The sequence below is a fragment of the Amia ocellicauda genome, chromosome 12, assembly GCF_036373705.1.
Source record: "Amia ocellicauda isolate fAmiCal2 chromosome 12, fAmiCal2.hap1, whole genome shotgun sequence".
Classification (NCBI taxonomy): Eukaryota; Metazoa; Chordata; class Actinopteri; order Amiiformes; family Amiidae; genus Amia; species Amia ocellicauda.
In genome coordinates, this window is record NC_089861.1 from 30,702,480 (window position 1) to 30,725,655 (window position 23,176).

Below are 23,176 nucleotides of genomic sequence, written 5' to 3' on the forward strand. Positions count from 1 at the left end.
ATTGTCATGCTGGAGTACCCATCCACGATCCATTTTCAATGCCCTGGCTGAGGGTAGGAGGTTCTCACCCAAGATTTGACGGTACATGGCCCCGTCCATCGTCCCTTTGATGCGGTGTAGTTGTCCTGTCCCCTTAGCAGAAAAACACCCCCAAAGCATAATGTTTCCACCTCCATGTTTGACGGTGGGGATGGTGTTCTTGGGGTCATTCCTCCTCCTCCAAACACGGCAAGTTGAGTTGATGCCAAAGAGCTCGATTTTGGTCTCATCTGACCACAACACTTTCACCCAGTTCTCCTCTAAATCATTCAGATGTACAGGCCCGTCTGAAGTTTGCCAATGAACATTTGCTTTCTTGAGCAGGGGGACCTTGCGGGCGCTGAAGGATTTCAGTCCTTCACGGCGTAGTGCGTTACCAGTTGTTTTCTTGGTGACTATGATCCCAGCTGCCTTGAGATCATTAACAAGATCCTCCCGTGTAGTTCTGGGCTGATTCCTCACCGTTCTCATGATCATTGAAACTCCACGAGGTGAGATCTTGCATGGAGCCCCAGACCGAGGGAGACTGACAGTTATTTTGTGTTTCTTCCATTTGCGAATAATCGCACCAACTGTTGTCACCTTCTCACCAAGCTGCTTGGCGATGGTCTTGTAGCCCATTCCAGCCTTGTGTAGGTCTACAATCTTGTCCCTGACATCCTTGGACAGCTCTTTGGTCTTGGCCGTGTTGGAGAGATTGGAATCTGATTGATTGATTGCTTCTGTGGACAGGTGTCTTTTATACAGGTAACGAGCTGAGATTAGGAGCACTCCCTTTAAGAGAGTGCTCCTAATCTCAGCTCGTTACCTGTATAAAAGACACCTGGGAGCCAGAAATCTTGCTGATTGATAGGGGATCAAATACTTATTTCCCTCATTAACATGCAAATCAATTTAGAACTTTTTTGAAATGCATTTTTCTGGATTGTTTTGCTGTTATTCTGTCTCTCACTGCTAAAATACACCTACCATTAAAATTATAGACTGATCATTTCTTTGTCAGTGGGCAAACATACAAAATCAGCAGGGGATCAAATACTTTTTCCCCCACTGTATATATATTTCCAATTGAAGGTTTTTATTACAAGCTGCAAGGAAGAGGTTCAAGAGGCAATCTCAAGAATCTCAATTTCTGCCTATGGGAAAACCCATAGGGAGAAGGCATACGTAATGTTTAATATTAGGGTATGATGTATCAGGGTTGAAATATGCACTATGGCACAGGGTGGGAGTGAAATGTGGCATCAGAAACTCAGATGACTCAGCTGCTTATGTGTATAAACATATGTGTATTCATTTCCTGTCATTTAGCAGACGCTCTTATCCAGGGCAACTTACATTTGTACCCATTTATACAGCTGGGCTTTTTACTGGAGCAATCTAAGTGAAGTACCTTGCTCAACCTTCCAGTTGTGAGTCCAGAGCCCTAACCACTACCCCACAGTGCTGCCTATGCAGGACCTGTAACAGGACCTGATCTGACAGACAGAGTGCGCAATCTTTTTTTTTTTGGCTCAAATAAATTAAATTGTGCAATTTTAATACTAACAACACAGAGGAACTTTGTATGTTTTACAAATGATTATGTATTTTTCAAGGGGGAGAAATAAACAATGTGGACTACAGTATACATACAGTATATACACACACACTCACACACAGCCGCCAGCTGGACTTTAATCTTCAGCTTGTCATTTTCTTTTTGTGCCACATCAGAGCGTGCAGGAAGTGTTTTACCCACTCTGTCCTGGAGAAGGGCCCCCTCCGAGCAGCTGGACCCCCAGTACATCGTGATCCCCGATGCTGGCAGTCCTCTCCTCAACCAGTCAGGAAACAGTACACCCAAGCTCTCATCCAATGGGGACCAGGATCCAGACAGTAGGCATCTGGACAATGTCCTGAGTGAGTGTTTATCCGCTTATTCCACTTTGTCTGTCCATGGGAAATGTGCACAAAGTGGTCACCTCGCCAAAATTAATATTATCTTTGAGTTGTTTTTTCTTCATGAGGAATTTTCTTTGTGCCATTACTAACTTTTGCCTCTCTCCTCATCACAAAAACATTTGATTTAGTCAGAGCAGGCATGTGGTGGAGATGGAGAAAGAGAGACATGTTTTATGGGCATCCTTATTTATGACAGTTATTGCCAAACCCTGTTCCAGAACAGTTTCCTATTGAACAGCTACCCTGCCCCCACACAGACAGACGGACAGAGAGACAGACAACAACAGATAGATACACAAATGGAAAGACACATTGCGTCACACATACTCACAACTCAGTACTGTACTCAGGTGTAAATATAGAATGACTATATATTTTCTGGTCATGAAATAGTGCTCAGTCAGTACTTTTGACCAGGGTAGCTTACTGGACTCAGTGTTAAAAACACTACAGAACAAGAACCTGCAAGAACAAGAACAAAAACACAAACTGAAACCATGTCCTTGTAGTCTCCCTGTCTATGCAGAGATCTCTATAGTCTGCGCAGATTTGTCTGGGTCTCAGTTCATCTATATTGTTTTTATTATTATATTTATTTATTTCTTGGCAGACACCCTTATCCAGTGGGGGGGGGGGCTACCCTGCTCCTGAAAATACAATAATGCAGGTTGATATGCATGGAAATTTTGACTAACTAATTAAGCTCTAGCAATTGATTCCATATAGTGGCTTTAACAATCAATCCCAACTCAGAAGGCCCAGTGGCTCTCCAGCACTGGGGTTGAACAAACACTGCTGTGTGACATTAAGACATTGTCCATTGCCAATGCCCTGTTCTGGAGGAGTATATTGTTAGACAGTTGTAGACCAGAGCCGGGCCACTGTAGTTCACAAGGGGATAACTGACTTCTTAAGGCTCCCCAGGCCCGCTCTGGTCTTCAATGAGTTCCTGTCAGTCAGCAACAGAGTCAGACGGCTTTTGAAAGTCAGTGATTTGACGGGAGTCAAAAATACCTCACCTCACTAACTCTGAATTTAGCCCAACATTTTCTAGGCAATTACACACAAAGGCTGGTAAAACCCAAATAAAGCATACGTAGTCAAAGTTAAAATGATAACATTTGCTTTTGCTCAACCCAGGTGTGCTCTTGGTCCAAAATCATCAACGCTGCAATATATTTTTATAGATACTATTGTGGTTAAAGTTATTTCAGTGTAGTTGAAACACAGTCTACTTGTACTTGGGCAGAAATAGAGATGTGTAAGGAGTTGTGCTTGTATTATGGGCTAGTTAGTAAGTTTCCATCAGCAAAGCACACAGTGACTCAGCTCAGCCGGGCGCTGGTGAAAAGCACAGCCTAGTTTACACCCACACACCTGCATGCATACTTGAGACGAACTCACAGTTAAAGCGTCATTAACGCATCTTGACTCCTCTCGCACTGCCAGCCCCCAAACAGCAGGGGGCACCACTGCAGGCCGTGCTGGACAACCTGGACGTGCTGCAGGAGCTGGTCATACTGCTGGACCCTGAGAGTACAGTCGCCAAGACGACACGCAACGTGGCTGCCCGCTGCCACTTCCCAGCCACCTGGGTCAACTACACCTACTCAATGCGCGACAGCAAGAGCCCCCTGCAGGCCGTGCTGGAGGGCGTGGCTGCAAAGTGGCCGGACTGGACTGTGGGGCACCTGGGTCGCTTGTTGTCTGACCTGGGCCGCAACGATGCTGTGGCAGTGCTGGCCAAGCTGCCACTGGTGCCCCGATACATTCAGCACTGAATTCTAGCATGCAGAATGAAAGACCCTCTCTCACCCTTTCAGTCCCTCCTCACCACCCCTCTAGGTCAACACCTATCATACAGTGAGGGAAAAAAGTATTTGATCCCCTGCTGATTTTGTACATTTGCCCACTGACAAAGAAATGATCAGTCTATAATTTTAATGGTAGGTGTATTTTAACAGTGAGAGACAGAATAACAACAAAAAAATCCAGAAAAACGCATTTCAAAAAAGTTATAAATTGATTTGCATGTTAATGAGGGAAATTTGAGTTAATGGCAAGCCAATATATCATTAGAGATATCTTCAATTACATTTCACGTAATCTTTAAATCATTTAGATACGTTGAAAATGTATTTGAGAGCTCTGAATTAATTTCAGATATCTATATGTTTTGAAGATATCTTCAAGTGCACTTTAAAATTTGATATCTTAACATTAAAATATATCTTCCAATCATTTGGAGATGTCTGGAATTTAAAGATATCTGAAATACATTATACATTATATATATATATATATATATATATACACACAAAGCACCCTCCAACTGTATTCATACCCCTGAATACATAGGAACAAAAACATAATTTATGATTACAGATTGCATGTGTCCTGCTGAAGTCTAAAATGTTATACTGTAATCATATTAGCAATGCACAGAGCAAAGCCATATTTGTCACAAAACATTAACTTGATTCCAGAGTAGTACTTTAAGTAAAACACAACAAAAATAAATCTACAACAGCATTCTGCTCTTTGGAAGCTTCTGGAACTATATAGGGGCCTGCCCAGGTTTCCGGTTTACCTGGGATATAAAAGGAGGTCACACACAGAGGAAAATGCAGCAGTAACATGCAGCATCACAGGTCAGAGAGCTCGCCAACGACTGCAGGCTCATCAGCATGCAGACTGGACACCCTAATCAGGAGCTTGATAAGGATGCAGGCAGCGACTCATGTAGTGTCTGCACAGCTAGGAACGACAATCCGGTGAGGTCAGGCTCCCGCAGTCTTGCTAGGATGCTAGCTTGAACAACGCGTTACACACAAAGTTTGATGACTTTGTGAAGAATTCTTGATACAGTCAACAAGGCTTAGCTAAACTATTGGCTGGGTTTAGAGTCTGTTCTGAGATTCAAGAAGCACTAAACAGACTTGCATTATATTTTTAAGGGAGGCCAAGTCTCTAGTTTGTGTATGCAGAGAGCCTGCCAAGATCACGCAGAGCAATGAATTCACGTTGGGTGCCACATTTTAAGGAAAGATAACACAAGCGCTGATTGACTTACTGCCAGCTGTGGGTCATGGTCTGGACCCACATGGTATATTCTTCATCAGTGATAGATACAATGCTTGTTGACCGAGGACTCAGGATTTATGACCTTGTGTTCTTTTACAGTAGGATTATTTACATCTTCCAGAACAGAGACTTCAATCGTTGAGAATGTGTCAAGCTGTTGCCGAGCTGGCGGAGGCCCCATCTCATGATGGATGGCTTTCTATGGAGATGTCCATATCCTCCCTAAAGTCAACATAGCACATTTTTGATGCATTTCATGGCCTTCTCAAACTGACCACAATCTGAAGGGTCAGAGATCTGGAGATGTTAAAGAATCACCACGATACCAATTCTTATTAATTAAACCAACACAATATGCTGGTTGCTACACTCATCAGCTTTGTGTTTGGCGTAAAAAAAGGCGAAGTTCAGTTTGAGAAAAACCACCCACTGTGAAATATGGCAGGGGAGAGGTTATGTTTTGGGGTTCTTTTGCATCTGCAGATCCTGGAGCCCTTGTTAAGATGTTGGGAATCGTGAGCTTCCCCTGCTCTCAACTCAAGCCTGGTTGCAAATGGATAATGGTCCAATGCACACATCCAAATCTACAAAGAAACTTAACTGCACACAACATAAATGTACTAGCAGTCTTAACCTCCAGAGCTCAATCCAATAGAACATTTGTGGTTTGAATGAGAGGGCAACTCACAGTGGAACCACAGGCTCTGAAAGACCTCCTGCACTCCTGCCTGGAGGAATGGTCTGACCCCGCTCTCCTCAGAAGGGCCAGAATAGAGCACCTCGGGTTTCTCAGAACAGCTATGATTATGATTACAGTGTAACATTTTAGACTTTTTTTCCCCCCAGCATTTTCCAGTCTAAATCTGTCTTCTGGCTTTGTTTCTTTTCTTTCCCATTTATTTGAATTTGGATCAAAACTTTGTTTTATATTAACTGTTTCTGCACTTTTTAAAGTTGTGTATTAATGCTTAATTTTAACCTTGTATTACTACACATTTTGTACATACAATAAACTTTTAATACAGCTGGGCTTTTATTGATACAATCTAGGTACAGGTCCTTGCTCAAGAGTACAACAGCAGTAACCCACAACCCTCTGCTCCAGTGCAGAGCAGTAACCACTACTGCTGCCTGTGCCGTGCGGGGGGTTGTGTCACAGATACTATCTGTGAGATGCAGTCCAGTTAAATGTTCCACTTCCCCTTGTTTTTGCTCCACTGTTTTAACCTGTAGCCAGTGCCATACTTTTAACTATATAGATACATTTTATACGTCACCCTAGACAAGGGAGTCTGCCAAGAAAAAATAATTATTAACAGATCGCACTCTATAGCATTTAACTATATTTGTATAGGCTGCAGCAGCTGGACACCTCAGGCTAAAGGGTTCTCTCATTTCCTTTTCTTTTCACTGCAGGAAAAACACAGACATTAAAGACAGAGAAGAGCTTCAGGACAGCCAGGAAAGTCAAACCGCAGTAATAATAATACTGAAATAAAGACACTTGCCATTTTCTTTGTTCAAACATCTTAACATCTTTAATAAGCAAATAACATCATAAATAAAAAAAGTGCATAGAAAAATTAAACCGGTTTAGAAACATTTATACAACTATGTACAAACTCCAGGTATCTTTATACAAGGTAACAAATCCTGTTCACCACATTGTAATCTGGTTTTATTATGGTTTACTTTTTATGTTTTTTTTCCCTTCCATCTATTTGTTTTTGTTAATAAACAGTCTTTAAAACATCCAAAACACAGGCTCCCAGCACAGGGCGTCTGTGCTGTGGCACCCAGATTAGAGCTTCTTCCTTCATTGCACAAACAGAACAGTTGTGTTTAAGAGATCAGAGCCCAACAAAGCTGATCATTTATTCACATCTCTACGTATTGATTCCCATCTTTTATTCTTTTCTTACAGCTACTGAGGTAGTATCCCTAAGCTGAGAGTTATGCCAAGGGAGTAGTGGAGGGAAGGGGGATGAGGGGAAAGGGGACAGGTGTCATATCCAGTGAGTGCATTAATAAGGAGGGAGGGAGGGATGGATGGATGGATCGATCATGAGCCAACCCCCCCCCCCCCCAAAAAGTTAGTTTTTTAAACTTCGCCTCAAACCCTTTCACACTGCCTGCATCGCACCGCAACCACCAATGTGGGTTTCTATGTTAGGAAGAGCTTTGCGCTTCGAAGTTGTTTGTCCTCCAACACTGAAGATTTTCCACTTCAATGAGGGCCATGACAGCACAGCCCCTTTACCAGACACAGAGCGTGAGAGAGAGCGACAGAGAGCAAGAGAGAGAGCAAGAGAGAGAGCGAGAACAGGCCGAGAAGAGGACAGGAGGCACAGACACCCACACACTGAAGTGAACGTCAAGAGCGCTCCCTTATCATCCCCATCTGGACTCTGCTTTGCTAAGGAAGTGTGCAGTTTAAATGTTCCTTCTACAGATGTTCCTTACGCCTCCCCCGCAAACCACAGACACCTTTCAAAATCAAGAACAGAAACCAAAATTAACAAACGATGGATAAGCATCTTGAGTTCAAAGGAAAGGGGAACACTTTTTCCACGTCCCCCCTGAAGAAAGACAAGCTAGCTGTAGAAATCTAGCTGATAAAACAACGGCGAAATAACAAATATGCAGGAGCCAAATTTGAATAATAAGCCTGGCTTGATTTCCAATGACATCCGGAAGCCTGGTTTCCTGTCAGATGCAGAGTGAAAGAAGATAGTGAGGAAGAGTGGTGGGGGGGGAATAAGACAACAGCCGATTTACATTTGATTGGTCTAGAGCAGGATGTGTTTAAAGGTGGCAAATTTTTCCTCTCCACTTTATTAACTCCCATCTATATGACGTTGAGCCAAACACAGAGCCCCTGTTGGACCAGCTAGCAGGGAAGGGGAGGCAGAAAAGACTGGCTTAGCAGGAAATCAAGTCCTGGGTTCTCTCTCTCAACCCTGAAGTGGTGTCAAGAACTCGAGGAACACCACACATTAAAAAAGGCATTAGTGCAGTTCTGACACCAACACAGTTTCTGTGGGTTGTGGGTTGTGCTACCATGGAGACCGGTCACAAAACCATTGTGAAAAAAAAACACCTCCAATATATGCAAAGCACAAACTGGAAATGTACCGAAGTGCGTCAGGGAGGTGGTGGAGTAGGCCCGAATACAAAATGCCACATCTCCACTCGGCTCCTTGGCTTGTGCAGCACGTCACAAACTCAGGACACAAAACCAAACTTCCTACTTCAGTTTCCTACGGCAGTGTAGCTGTTTTAGTTTTTTTATAAGGTGTTCAAATATATTCTGTATACTAAGTTTGCATTTTTTAGTCCAGCCGTTCCCTGTAACCTCCCACCCCCCACTCGCATAGCCAAAAAAGAAATCTGGAAGCAAATTTCTCAGTCCATCAAGGAATCCTAAACAGCAATGGCTGTGCCTGTAATTGTGGAGCCCCGCCCTCCTCCCCAGCAGTGGACAGCTCTGGTGCTGATCTGCACCAGTACCACCTCCACGAAGTGAGTGTCAAACTGCCCTTAGAAAACTGTCAACATTTTCAAATTATTTTCATTGCTGGCTTTTTGTGTCGGAGAGAGAGAGCGAGAGAGAGAGAGAGAAGCCAGCTAGAGACAGCCCCCAAGAAATGTATATAAAAATAAATAAATAAATAAGATTAAGAATAAGAATAAAACGGGGGAACTAAATAAGTCCCCCAGCACCAGGACACGGTGTGCCCAGCAGACTGGTGAAGTCTGCGTGTGCGGGCTCCCGCAAGGCACGCTGCCTCTCACTGGCAAGCTGATCCAACGGGAGCCGCCCTGAGCGCCATGCGGGGAACTGGCTTTCGAGACTTGGGTAAAGCAGGTTGTCCGGCAGTCCCGCTCTATCCACCGGGAACCCACTGGCAGAGAAGTGTGCCGCTGCAAAAAGACATAGGCAGCCACTATGCAGACGAGAGTACTGCTGTATTCACTGGGGTGTGTGTTTGTGTGTGTGCGTGCATGTAGTGTGATCCCTTTCTCCTAGTGTCTACAAAGAAACATTTTTCCTTAAAATGTGGTGAAAGACAAGCTAGGCCACTTAAATTACACTTACACTTTGACACTCAGAGAGACAGTGGAAAAAAACAAAATACTGCATATTTCAGTTGGGCTACCTGGCAGGAGGTGCAGGCTGGGGAGTACTTGAGTGTTACGACAGCTACTAATCTTTAGTAAATTCACAGTAACTGAAGGGGCTGCATGAGAGTGTCGCTCTGGCAGCATTAGTGGTTACTCAGCCGCCCCCACCCCTTCCCTTCTGCAGGCTGCTATAAATATCTATATATCTCTATAAATCTTTGTGTATATATACACTGCAATATATATATTTTTTTAAAGTACAGCATACAAATTTAAATCAAGGGGATTTCCATCTCTCCCTGCCTGGCTCTGTGCCTTTTCTCTCTCCACATCATCTTCCACTCCATTTGTGCAGCCAGATCTCAGCCTGTTACTACTCTCTCGGTGTGCCTCACCCCGTACGTTAGATGGATATATTTGTCCCATAAGGCTAAGCCTCCCCCCCACACAAGACGAAGCAGGGAGGGTAGAGCATGGAACGCAAGGTCAGCCATACGGAACGGTACCTGGCGGTTTCAGATTTCTAGGAACCAAAGGAGGAAAAGAGACGTGTATGGAAAGCACACACTTGAAAGGAAGACGCAACAGCTCAAATGTACAGGAAGCAAATCGCTTCCTCGGGTGGAAATCCCTAACCCTAAAGCCCCCCTCTTCCTGTGTAGTCTAGCAAAGCAAATGTTCAGAACTTCTGTCAGTTTCTCTCCAAACAAGAAAAAACAATCCCTCGATCTCACGCTCTCTCATCCTGTCATTGAAGGATCTCTCTCCACTCCTTAGATCAGATAACTAGGCTGTTGTCTAATCCCTCTCCCTGTAATTAGTGCTGACGGAAGGTATTGTGTGTGTGTGTGTGTATATATATATAGATATATATAGACATATATATATACACACACACACACACACACAGACACACACATTATATATATATACACACATACACACTCTCCCCCTTCTCCCTCTACTGGGTTCTCACTCCTTCCACTCCTGCACTCTGTAGCCAAAAGCAAAGCCAACATCATTGCAGAGCATCCGCCTCCCAACTCCTAGATCTAAGCAAAGACGTTGGAGGAGAGCGGAGGGGGTTGTGGGCAGCATCCCTATCTCCATCTTTCCATCTCCTTAATAAAAAAACAAAAACTGAGTAGATTAAAAGCAATCAGTCTCTCCCTCTCTATTTCTCGGCCGCCCTCCCCTCCCCTCCCACCAACCTCTGCAACCGCTCTGTGCCTGCCTCTCGCCCTGTCCCTCCCTGCCTGCCTTGCTAGGTCCTAGTTGAGGAAGCGGCGACAGCGGCGGGCCCCGCAGTTGCAGTGCAGCTTGTTCTGGGCGTCCTCGATGGGGAACTTGTAGTCGTAGGTGAGCTCCTCGCCCCGGTAGATGCGGCGCAGGGCGAAGATTACTATGTGCTTCTGGCCCTCCACGTTGATGACGCGCGAGTAGCAGTTGGGCTCGCAGGAGTGGTTGATGAAGCGTGCTGCGTTGCCGTGCATGGTGGCGTCCACTACGTCGAAATCATCAATGCGGAACATGTAGCAGCCGATGCCCTGAGGAGGCAGGGGTTAGTGAGTCTGTGTATTGGTTAATCAGTCAGTCAGTCATTGTGCCAGTGCATCAGTCAGGCTCACCTTGCTGTCGTAGTATTTCTCTCTCTTGTCGGTGAGCACAGAGCGGATGACGATGCCAGAGTACTCGATCACCATCTCCCCGGCGTCGATGTTGCGCTTACAGAACAAGCCGCGGCCGTGGATAGCAGACCTGCACAGACAGAAACAGACGCAGAGAGGGATAAGCACAGAGTCAGAGAGAGACGCACACTCCCCTGTATACCCCCAATGCCTCCACTGTACACCCCCAATGCCTCCACTGTACACCCCCACAACCTCCACTGTACACCCCCGCTTGCTTGCTGCCTCACCTGTACACCCCTACTGCCTCCTTGGATGTCTTTTCCAGGTGTCTGAACCTCATGGCCATGGGCAGCTCCAGACTAGTGGCTCGTCTGTAGAGAGAGATGCAAAGAGAAAGAAAGGAAGGGGGCGAGGGGGGGTTATTTCCCAAGATGAAAACCCGCAACTGTATGAAAGTTGGGTGGGTGTAAGGATTGCCTTGGGGGTAAGGGGAGAGAAGGAAAGGAAGGAGAGATGGAGAGAGGAAGCAGAGGTGTATGGATGCAGGGGCTTCGAACCTGGTGGATTTGAGTGGCACCTCGTCCTCCTCCTCGTCATAGGGGCCGCAGTCCGGGAGCTGTCGGTGCTGAGAGGCCAGGAAGTTAAACATGTCAAATGTAGACTTCCTAGAGAGAGAGGGGGGGGGGGGGGGGGGGGGTCAGTTGGTGTAGATGTGTCCAGGAGTGTACCGGCGCTGTGTAGGGCCGCTGGGGCAGTGTGGGAGTGGCTAGCGCTCACCTGAGGTAGACCTCGGCGCGGGCACAGCCACTGGGGTTCACAGGCAGCTCCTCCTCCTGCTCCTCCTGCTTGTGGAAGCGGAAGCTGTGGCGGCTGCACTGTGGTGCCCCCTGCAGCTGCTCCACAAGAAACACCACCGCGTCATGCAGCATCCCCAGCATCCGCACGCCACTCATCCCTGAGAGACAGAGGGGGGAGAGAGAGAGGAAACCTGTGTGAGATCATATTTTGTTTAAATTACTACTACTACATTAATAGCAATAGGTGTCGGGGGCAGACCTGCAAAGGAGAGCTGTCTGAGACGGGCACTGGCTCGAGCCTCCTGGACCTCCTCAATCACTGCCCTCCAGGCCACTGAGAAAGAGAGGGAGGGTTTCACACACTGAACACACAGCCATACAGACCTCGTACTAATGTACCCCAACATGCACTGCACACACAGTCCTATAACACGCACACACCTTTTAAAGTTGAATAGACATTTGCAAGAATGATAAAAATACACTGCATTCTCCCCCCACTTAAAATACTTAAACATCCCCTCCCCCCACCGCGCCCCTCTGCCTCTCTCCAAATCTCCCCCTCCGCCTCTGACCATCAATGCTATCAGCCTCAGTGTGGAAGCCGTCCTCTGAGCTGATCTCGAAGCGCAGGTGTGGCTGGTCACTGCTGGGGGGCGCCTCCTCGTCCAGCTCCGGGAAAGGATCCTCCTCTTCCGAGCTGGATAGCGCACCTGGGACGGACAAGCAGGTGGACAGAGAGAGAGGGAGACGCACAAACCGTTCAATTCAAACAATTAAATTACTCAAAATAACTGTTGGAGGGCAGTAACGAGGGAGATGCTCCTGTACTCTGCACCATTTCAGTCATTAACTCTCAGACTCCAGTAAATAAGCAACAGACTCGCCCCCCTCCCCCCCCAAAACAATCATTAACCATCGCATATTAATAACACGAGGGGACCAATCTGGTTATTGTTGCATTATTCACATAAAAGGCTTCAGTTGTTATTGCAGGCTGTTACTCAACTATAACAGTCCAATAAACCAATGGCAGCCCTCCAAGTCTGTCACAAGGCTTTAAATGGTACAGAGGGCAGAGGATTTCAAGAGATGCAGTAGAAGTGATTGTTGTATTTGGATTGTTTTAAGGGCTGGTTTGGCAATGTTTCTAGAACTAGAAAGTTCCCATGAATATCTGTGGGATAAGATTATTTTTTTTGGCCATTCACACTGGTTAAAATAAATGTTTTTCATCGTATTTTCATAATGCATGCAATAGAGGGCTAATGGCAGAGGAATGGATCAAGTGAGACTCGGACTCACCAGTCTGACAGACACCAGCTAAAAAGTGCACCCTCGAACCCAGGTTCCCCAGTCCTCCCACGCACCACCTCACACCAACACCCACCTGTGTACTTATTCCAGTCTGTCAGAGCACTGCGGCCTACAGTGTGCCAGGCCTGGGGCTTTCCTTGGACCCCCTCACCGCTGCTACGAGACGACAACAGCCTCTCCCAGGGAGTGGACCTGCAACACAGTGCCAGAAAGCACCAGGGTTAGCCAAAGCCAGCAGGAAGGGTACCCAGGTGAGCACGAGGTATTGATCGTACAGTGTTGATGGGCACACCGGGGCAGGTGGCAAGTTCTGCTGGGCAAGTTTCTCTGCTAGATTACATGTCCGACGGAGTAAGTGATAATTTTACCTTAAATAATGGCTATATTGACCAATATCATAATATATTAAACATTAAAAAAAACTGCATTTTCCTACCGTTACATCCTCACGGGTGAAACAGTCATACGACCTATAAAGTATTAATTTCCGATGACCACGTCTGGCACTCAGCAGTCCCTGGCAAGTTTCTGAATGAACTACCAGAACTACCATTTGTGGCCAATCACAAGATGCCAAACATGAGATGCATGTTGATGTGAGTGGGTGAACAGAGATAGACACACAAGGCTAACAAGGTTTTTTTTTTTTTTCTATTTGGCTTCACCAAAGAGAGAAAAAGATCAGAGCTGTCAATGATGAGAAGGATGGATCCCAGAAGCAATGCCGGTCATACATTTATCAACATTAAGCACTCACATGTATACATACATACAGTGAGGGAAAAAAGTATTTGATCCCCTGCTGATTTTTTACGTTTGCCCACTGACAAAGAAATGATCAGTCTATAATTTTAATGGTAGGTGTATTTTAACAGTGAGAGACAGAATAACAACAACAAAAACCAGAAAAACGCATTTCAAAAAAGTTATAAATTGATTTGCATGTTAATGAGGGAAATAAGTAATTGATCCCCTATCAATCAGCAAGATTTCTGGCTCCCAGGTGTCTTTTATACAGGTAACAAGCTGAGATTAGGAGCACTCTCTTAAAGGGAGTACTCCTAATCTCAGCTCATTACCTGTATAAAAGACACCTGTCCACAGAAGCAATCAATCAATCAGATTCCAAACTCTCCACCATGGCCAAGACCAAAGAGCTGTCCAAGGATGTCAGGGACAAGACTGTAGACCTACACAAGGCTGGAATGGGCTACAAGACCATCGCCAAGCAGCTTGGTGATAAGGTGACAACAGTTGGTGCGATTATTCGCAAATGGAAGAAACACATAATAACTGTCAGTCTCCCTCGGTCTGGGGCTCCATGCAAGATCTCACCTCGTGGAGTTTCAATGATCATGAGAACGGTGAGGCATCAGCCCAGAATTACACGGGAGGATCTTTTTAATGATCTCAAGGAAGCTGGGACCATAGTCACCAAGAAAACAATTGGTAACACACTACGCTGTGAAGGACTGAAATCCTGCAGCGCCCGCAAGGTCCCCCTGCTCAAGAAAGCACATGTACAGGCCCGTCTGAAGTTTGCCAATGAACATCTGAATGATTCAGAGGAGAACTGGGTGAAAGTGTTGTGGTCAGATGAGACCAAAATCGAGCTCTTTGGCATCAACTCAACTCGCCGTGTTTGGAGGAGGAGGAATGACCCCAAGAACACCATCCCCACCGTCAAACATGGAGGTGGAAACATTATGCTTTGGGGGTGTTTTTCTGCTAAGGGGACAGGATAACTGCACTGCATCAAAGGGACGATGGATGGAGCCATGTACCGTCAAATCTTGGGTGAGAACCTCCTTCCCTCAGCCAGGGCATTGAAAATGGGTCGTGGATGGTATTCCAGCATGACAATAACCCAAAACACACAGCCAAGGCAACAAAGGAGTGGCTCAAGAAGAAGCACATTAAGGTCCTGGAGTGGCCTAGCCAGTCTCCAGACCTTAATCCCATAGAAAATCTGTGGAGGGAGCTGAAGGTTCGAGTTGCCAAACGTCAGCCTCGAAACCTTAATGACTTGGAGAGGATCTGCAAAGAGGAGTGGGACAAAATCCCTCCTGACATGTGTGCAAAGCTGGTGGCCAACTACAAGAAACGTCTGACCTCTGTGATTGCCAACAAGGGTTTTGCCACCAAGTACTAAATCGAAGGGGTCAATTACTTATTTCCCTCATTAACATGCAAATCAATTTATAACTTTTTTGAAATGCGTTTTTCTGGATTTTTATGTTGTTATTCTGTCTCTCACTGTTAAAATACACCTACCATTAAAATTATAGACTGATAATTTCTTTGTCAGTGGGCAAACGTACAAAATCAGCAGGGGATCAAATACTTTTTTCCCTCACTGTACGTACATACATACATACATACATACATACATACATACTTACTACACACACACACACAAACATATACATGTACCACTGGGGGTAATCACCAACTTGACTTGAAATTGTGCGCCTTACTTATTCATTATAAGCAGAATTTAGACTGATATAACATTCATTGATAACTAAATGTTTACTAAATGTTAACTAAATCATGCTCATGCGGTACATGCAAGGATGTATGTCTTGTAATAAGAATTGAATACAAAACATTTATTCTGTATTTTTATGTAACCTACTGTTGACGAAAAAATTAGTTGCCAAGTGTAGGTGTGTACTATGTGTAAAGAGTGGAAGGAGCAATTTTTTCCGTGGTGTCTCCTTTGTGATTTACACATACGGGCACACAAGGAGAGACATAGGTCATGCATGTCCCATAATTTACAGACACAAACTAACAATTGTCCTGGCAGAGTGACACACTACCATGAAATGTGTAGCGGTGTGTCCCTGAGGGGTCCACAGGGGCACTCTGCTCAGAAATTCTCACTGTTACTCTGATATTCCTGCGGTCATTATTAATAGGGAGGTTGAATGTTCCCTAACAGCGTTTATCACAGAATGCAAAAGCTCTGAGTAAAGAGGCAGTATGTAGGCTTTAATCTTGTACACTGAAACCCGCTGTGTTCCTAGCATGTCTTCCGCTGTTACTAATTACTATTAAGAAACAAAACAAGAAAAATACAATACAGATTACAAATAAAAAAACATCAGTCAGTAAACCTAAAGCTGTGCGTCTAAATCACAGGATTGTTTTCTGAATACTGATGAGCAATGCCACCTTGTCATTTTGAATGACATGGGGTAGCACCTCCAAGATATTTTGGTTCCTCCCCTCCTTTAAAAGCTCAATCCCAACTAGATGTTTAAAGTACACCTCAGCGTACATTGTTGTCATCTCAAATTTGCATAGCAGTTTATGCTAATCAAATATTCTGCTTAGCAACACAAGTTGCTTGATTAGCAATTTAAATTGGTCTACAAATGATCAAAAGTGGTGTTTTTTTTGTTTTGTTCTCATGACATACGATATGTGCATTCTAATCTACCTTACTTTGCATGCGTTTAAGACTGTAAAATGTATTTTACAGACATTTGCATTAATTATTTAATGCTTGCATGTTGCAGGTGTGTGACTGTAGATAGTAGCCTATATCATGCACATCCCTGTACCCAAGTTATACCACCAAGTCTTCAATGCTTCTCCTGTAGTACTAGTGTAGTCAAGCCTTTCCAGAATCCTGCACAGTACTATCCATCTCTGCTCACAGACCCTGACTGCATTGATTTATTAAGTAATGCTTGCATTCACCATTGCATAGGAGAGGAAATGATGTGCTAATACAAGTTTTAAACTCTATAGAGTTTAAATTCAGCATCAGACTCAACGCAGATCATGATTCTTGACTAATACGATCTGTGCAAATGTCAATCCATTTGAACCCCCATGCTTTAACTGTGTTCTTTCAGGGGCATGATTACACAAAAATATAATCTGATCATAAATGTCAGGAAAAATTACAGTGCATATGACATGTGTAAAATGTGAAGAGGGCAGTAACAATTCTAAAACCTAAAGCTGTTCTGTTCCCACACAGTGTTGTCATAAGACCGCACACATGTTAAACTGCCATAGCGCGAAAGCAAGTCTCAAGTTGTAACAACCTGCGTTCACCTCCATGCATTCGGACACTAAAATGGCAGCCATTACATGCATTTTCAATGCTTGTTTTGGGTTGGAAAAATGTATTTTAATGCCTCGCACAATCTGCAAATATCAAGAAAATACATCGCAATGGTGGTGAACTCACTCTTTTTGCGATGCACCTATAATGAAGCTGTCATTTGAGAGGTTACAACCCCAGCAATAGCAGGTTGAAAGAGGTTTTGCATATGGCATCAGGAAGCTAAAAATAAATGTGTTTAGTTTAACAAGAGTGCTGCTAGGCTGAACCAAAAACCTCCAGGTGGCCGTACCAGTCTATATTCAATTTTTATTCAGACCTTAGCCAGGCTAATTGGGCTTTATAAGATAAGGTTTGAATTACAAGATTTCCTGTAAATTTGTAGATAGTTTTTCAAAAACCAACTGCCATTATCCCCTGGAAGTGGAAACATTTTGCATTTTTCGTTATTAAATAGAAAAAGCCTACTAAAAAGTGAAGGCATAATCTATCCCTGTAAGTGTACAACAGCTGTAATTATTTATTGATTGACCAGTCTATTATTATTCTTGAATTAAACTGGAATATTTTCACTTTGATTTGACTGCGTGTATTTATTTTTTGGAGGTTCTTGTTATTCAGTTTTACATTCCATGTAAAAATGCTGCTGCTCATGCCAAATAAAGCAAGAATTTAACCCAGTTGAGTCTGCAGGAAGCAGTACAGTTTCTCTCAAAGCCATAACATGTCAGGCCCTAGAGAAAGCACTAGGGGACACAGAGGGGCCCAAAAAACAAGTTGTACTAGAAACCCAAAAGGTTGATGTAAGTGCTTTTCCAGAATGTTTGATCAGGTAGTACACTCCTCCATTCACAACACCCCCCAGCCCTGGTCTCACCTGGCATTCTCCGGGTCATTCTGCTTCTCCTCTTGTAGCTTGTGCAGGTCCAACACTCCCTTGACAGTAGGGGTTTTCATACGCACCCCCCCAGGTCGGCTGCAAGACCAGCACAAGAAGCAGTCAATTGATCAATAATACTTGTCAACTCACTATAATCTCTCATTGCTGAAGACAGGACTGAGAGAGCGTGTGAGTGAATATTTTACATAGTCTTAACTAATAGCAGAAAGGTTTTTAATATTAAGCATTACAAAATATTTAAAAACAGATTTTTCTGTATCGGTTAAAAAGAACTTCCCGGATGATGTGTGAAAAATGGAAAATCTGGATGATGTGGTTTTAATGGAGTCAAACGAGGAATGTTTTGAAGATTGTGGCTTCTGAGATTAAACTTTTAATTGGGCAATTTATTCAGTATTGTAGACAGTATTGTTAGTGATTTGGAAGTGAGAGATGACAGAACAGATTAAGACGTTACTGGTTTTTAAGCTGTCAACCCAAGTATCAGGATTCCCTTTTCAACACGAATTACAGAATTGCCAAAACAGAAAACATCCAAGATTAAGAAATACAGGGAAAAGTCTAAGGTTTTTTCCACAAAGCAGACTGGATGATTTTTCAGCAAAGATTACATCTGCACAGAGTCCAAGACGTTTACAACAAATGAAAAGTAATAAAAAATATTATTAGTACTAATAATAAACATAAGTACATGCAGATGCTTTAATATTTATTCAACACTTTGTATTGACAAAGACAACATTTTCTGAAGTGTGCAGTCAGCAGAAAAGTTTCTTGTCAAGTGAAGAATGGGTGCATTTTATCAGCAAGACAAAAGTCTGCCACGGGGCGATTTCACCTCCTTCACAAAAATACTTTTGAAGGTAACCAAGTTTTTGTGCCGTGTCATTGCTGTGAGAAAGCTGTAGTCCTGACGCTTGAAAAAACTGGGGTTGAGTTGTTTAATGAGAAAATCACTAGAACTCACTCTGCGTCTGAGTTTGAGCATAAGCGTGTGTAGGTGCGAGTATGTGTGCGGTCATCTCTCTCTGTCGCCAACCTCCATTTCTCCCTCTGTTCTCAACCTTCCACTCCAGAGTCAGGAGGCGTAACCGCTACTCCACCTTGCTGCTCCTCCCTGTTTTTTACCTCTCCCTCCATCCCCCTGCCCCACCGCAAACCCCATTACACTACGCACACTGCCCTTGAATGCCCCTCCCTCCCTTTCTCTCTCTCACCTAGCTGCGTTGCTGTTGCCAGTTTTGCCTCGAGGTTCCTCAGCGGGGGCCCTGGGCAGCTCAGTTGGGGTGGGGCTGTGGGGGTCCGAGCGGCTCCTCTTCACGGCGTTGCGGTCAGAAAGTGACGACACGCGCTTGACCCGCACCTGACAGCGGGGGCGAGAGGGGACTACGGGAAGTGACTCAGGGGGGGGAGCAGGGGGGTCGATCAGAAGGCCGGGGGGCATCACCACCGACCCCAGTAAGCGGGATCGGCACAGTGAGGGGGGGCATCGAAACTGCGAGGGGCTGAGGATGCGAGGACCCCCCGTCCTGCCACTGCTGCCCTCAGAGGGACTAACTAGTGGCCCGGGGGCTTCAGAAGAGTTGGTCACTGGGGCCATTTTGGCCTTCTTGCTGGCCTGCGAGGGCCTCTTCTTCCTGGGCTTCTTCTCGGCCGCAGGCCTCGGGGGAGTCGCGGCATCCGGTTGCCGGCCCAGCAGGAAGTCCGTGGTGCTGACCCCTCCGTTGCTGGCGTAGGTGATGACTCTGGTGGTGGCAGCGGGTGCGGTCGGGGATGGCTGAGGCACAGAGGTCACCATCCTGGGCGTGGGCGTCTCGTAGGTCACCCCACCGGTGCCCCCCCCCAGGGTGGTGGACAGCGGGGTGCTCTGCAGGAGGCTGGCGATGTGTCCGATACAGTTGAGGGAGGCGGAGGTGGAAGTGGGCAGCTGGAAGATGTTAGTCTCTGGGTTCTTGACGAATATCTGCCCGAAGCGGTTCACCAGGAGCACCTGCGGTGTTGGGTCCACGTTGGGTCCCCCCACCTCGCGCACCGTAAGCATGGCATGACCAGAAAGGCCCTGGGACAAGGTAGTCTGGGGCTGGTCCAGTGCAGGCCTGACAGCGGGGGTGGTGGTGGTGAAATTGATGGAGATGGTGCGGGGCCCTCCTACTGCTACCCTGGAAGAGGAGGAGGACGACGGGGGGTTCGGAATAGGAGGAGCGGGAGGGTCTTTCTGCAGGGTGGCCGAGCTGTAGCCATTGATGAGGAGAGAGGAGGATGTGGGTGGGGTAACAGAGGCAGGGAGAAGTGGAAGAGTAGAGGGAGGAGGCAGGGGAGGGGGCTGGGGGCGGATAGGTTGACACAGGCTCCTTGGGAACACCTCAGCAGGGGGAAGTAGCGAGGAGGGAGAGGAAGAGGAGGGAGCAGCAATGGAGACGGCAGGAGAGGAGTGGAGGGCAGGAAAGACGGGCAGTGAGAGTTGCCTCCCGAAGGAGCCCAGGGGCACCGCCCCACCTTGGGTGAGGGGTAGCCCCATGGAATCTGACTGGGGGGGGGTGGTGGAGACGTAGGAGAGGCCAGAGGGGAGGGCGTGGAGTGTCTGGGAGAGCGAGGAAGAGTGGGGGGCAGGTACAGGAGGGGGCAGGGGCAGGGGAGGCTCAGCGCGGGAGAACAGGCTGTTCCGGAAGCTCTCCATAGGGGGGAGCACAGTTGTGCGGGGGGGTGTGGGGGAGTCCAACGAGGTGCGGATGTAAGGGACAGGGGTGAGCTTTGGGGGAGTGACTGTGAGCTGGACGGAGGGGCTGAGGGAAGGGGCGGGGTGCTTGAGGAGCTGGGAAAAGGGGGGGGGCACTGCCACTCTGGATACCGGCTCCCCAACTCCATTCACGGACTGCTGGGTGTCCTGGGTCGAGAGGGCGTTCTCCAGGCTATTGAGGAAAACTGGTGTCCCATCCTGGGCCGAGACGAAGTGTCCACTACTGGGGTCCAGGAAGACTTCGGTTCCCCCATCATGGACATCCGTGGGTGTGATGGGGTTGAACAGGCCGGAAGCGGGAGACCCCCGTCCGAGCAAGTGATTGTCCGTTGTTGTGGTGGTGCTGACCACACCCCCTTCCGCCGGCCCAGTCCAATCCGCTCGATCTGGACCCTGGTCCCCCTCTCCTGCCAATACTGACACAGGGAAGGAGGTGGAGGATGAAGAAGAATAGACTGGAGGGGTTGGTATGGCTTGGTTAGTGCAGGGGTCAGTGTCCAGGGTGGCGTTGGCTAAGCCGTTGCTCTGATTCTCCTCGTCCAGACTGTTGGCAAAAATGCCACTAAGGGGCAGCTGGGAGGCTGCCGTCGCCGTGGCCACAGCAGCCGCCAGACTGTGGGTCTGACCCTGGCCCGGGATTTGGCTGGCACTCTTGGCATTGCGGGAGGCATCACTGGTGGCAGTGGTGGTGGAAACACTGGCATCACTTTCCGTCCCATCGTCCACTCCATCCAGCTGGGGGATGGCTCCAGGTCTGGGGGTGGAAGATGAGGAGGAGGCATGCCCAGGAGCCCTTTGTGGAGAGGGAGAGAGGTGAGGAGGGGGGGGGCGGGACACGATTGTGCGTGAGAAGTCAAAGTAGTTATCCATGTCATCGTCTGAGGAAGAAGAGCCGTTGCCCCAGCGATCATGCGGCTGCAAGGGGTCACCAGGGGGCGGGGCTTGTACCAGGGTCCTGCCCTCAACCACCTCCTCCTCACCCACCTCCCCCTCCCGGAACTCATCTGCACCCTCCTCTGCACCCACCACAATCTGGGCCCCGCAGTGCAGTGCCATGTCCTCACTCAGCAGGCTCTCGTCAAAGCCCAGCTCTGCGCTCAGCACTGATGCCATGGCAACATCCGCATCCACGTCGAAGGGGGGGTAAGGGAAGTCTGCGGCCACAACCTGCGTCGCTTCCTTGCCTGGGTATGAGGAGGTGGTGTGGGGTGGGTTTACTTTATCATGAACATTATCCAGTGGGGAGTCTGTACCATTGGTGGAGGCAGAGACTGCTGCTGCCCCCTCCTGCCCCCTTACCACCATCACTCCCCCATCTTCCTCCCCCTCTTCTTCGTCATCAGCTTCCAATTCCCCCCCAAGCTGGGAGGGTGCCAGGAAGTCATGGGGCACCTCAGTGGAGTCAGACTGCTGGAGGAACTGGGTGTCAAATGTGGGTTTGGGAAGCAGTGGGAGCTGCTGGGAGACCAGTGAGGACAAAGAGGGATGGGGGGCAGGTGGGATGGACAAACTGCTTGGTAAGGGAAGATGCCCGGTGTTGAGAGGAGGAGGAACCCCACTCACACCCACTGCCCAGGCCGGGAACAGTCCTGAGGTAGAGTTGGGGGTCACCCTGGCCGAGGTAGAGCGGGCGCTGGGATGGGGGGAGGGCACAGAGGTCAGCAGGTTGTCAGTAGCACCAAGAGGGAAGAGCTGGCGAGGGGCAATGACGCTCCCACCACTACCAGCAATCCCACCGCTACCACCAATGCCACACACTGTGGAAGAGGGGGGCTTGCAGTGCGCCCCTGCTCCCCCCGCACGCAGCGTGATTGGTCCTGAGGCGCCGGCCAGGGGGGGGGAGCCCAATCGGCAGCGAGGCGGTGCAGCGTGGGACAGGGGGCTGTGACGGCGAGGACGCCTGGTGTCCTCCAGGTCGCTGATGGTGAGGATGTGGTGAGACTTGGTTGCAAGACAGCCTAAGGACAGACGGGGAAACGCTAAGGTGTTAGGGAGCCAAGGAAAAATAAACAATAAATATAATAAAAAACGTATACTATGAATAACAATAAAACGTGTTCTCTGTTCCACATTCACTAATATACACATATATATATATATATATATATATATATATATATATATATACACACATATATATACACATATATATACATACATATACATATATATACACATATATATATACATACATATACATATATATACACATATATATATATATATATATATATATATATATATATATATATATATATATATATATATATATACACTCACCTAAAGGATTATTAGGAACACCATACTAATACTGTGTTTGACCCCCTTTCGCCTTCAGAACTGCCTTAATTCTACGTGGCATTGATTCAACAAGGTGCTGAAAGCATTCTTTAGAAATGTTGGCCCATATTGATAGGATAGCATCTTGCAGTTGATGGAGATTTGTGGGATGCACATCCAGGGCACGAAGCTCCCGTTCCACCACATCCCAAAGATGCTCTATTGGGTTGAGATCTG

General features: G+C 46.8%; 2 protein-coding genes across 4 annotated transcripts in view; one reads left to right on the plus strand and one right to left on the minus strand.

Annotated features, from left to right (window-relative positions):
- Positions 1-6,092, plus strand: part of igflr1 (IGF-like family receptor 1) — a 35,196-nt gene extending 29,104 nt beyond the window's left edge. For 2 of the 3 annotated variants that reach the window (XM_066719286.1, XM_066719287.1), the window contains exons 6-7: positions 1,756-1,941; positions 3,433-6,092. In XM_066719286.1, the coding sequence (XP_066575383.1) occupies positions 1,756-1,941; positions 3,433-3,764 (518 nt within the window). In that variant the 3' untranslated portion in view covers positions 3,765-6,092. The remainder of the gene's footprint in view (positions 1-1,755; positions 1,942-3,432) is intronic. The other variant, XM_066719288.1, reaches the window with a different exon arrangement.
- A 485-nt stretch (positions 6,093-6,577) lies between these two features.
- The window catches only part of kmt2bb (lysine (K)-specific methyltransferase 2Bb), a 63,856-nt gene continuing 47,257 nt past the window's right edge, over positions 6,578-23,176 (minus strand). The window contains exons 29-38 of the mRNA XM_066717885.1: positions 19,140-22,617; positions 17,899-17,997; positions 13,011-13,129; positions 12,196-12,333; positions 11,880-11,954; positions 11,601-11,778; positions 11,381-11,488; positions 11,111-11,194; positions 10,821-10,950; positions 6,578-10,739 (exon numbers count right to left, since the gene is read on the minus strand). Coding sequence (XP_066573982.1) covers positions 10,464-10,739; positions 10,821-10,950; positions 11,111-11,194; positions 11,381-11,488; positions 11,601-11,778; positions 11,880-11,954; positions 12,196-12,333; positions 13,011-13,129; positions 17,899-17,997; positions 19,140-22,617 — 4,685 coding nt within the window. The 3' untranslated portion in view covers positions 6,578-10,463. The remainder of the gene's footprint in view (positions 10,740-10,820; positions 10,951-11,110; positions 11,195-11,380; positions 11,489-11,600; positions 11,779-11,879; positions 11,955-12,195; positions 12,334-13,010; positions 13,130-17,898; positions 17,998-19,139; positions 22,618-23,176) is intronic.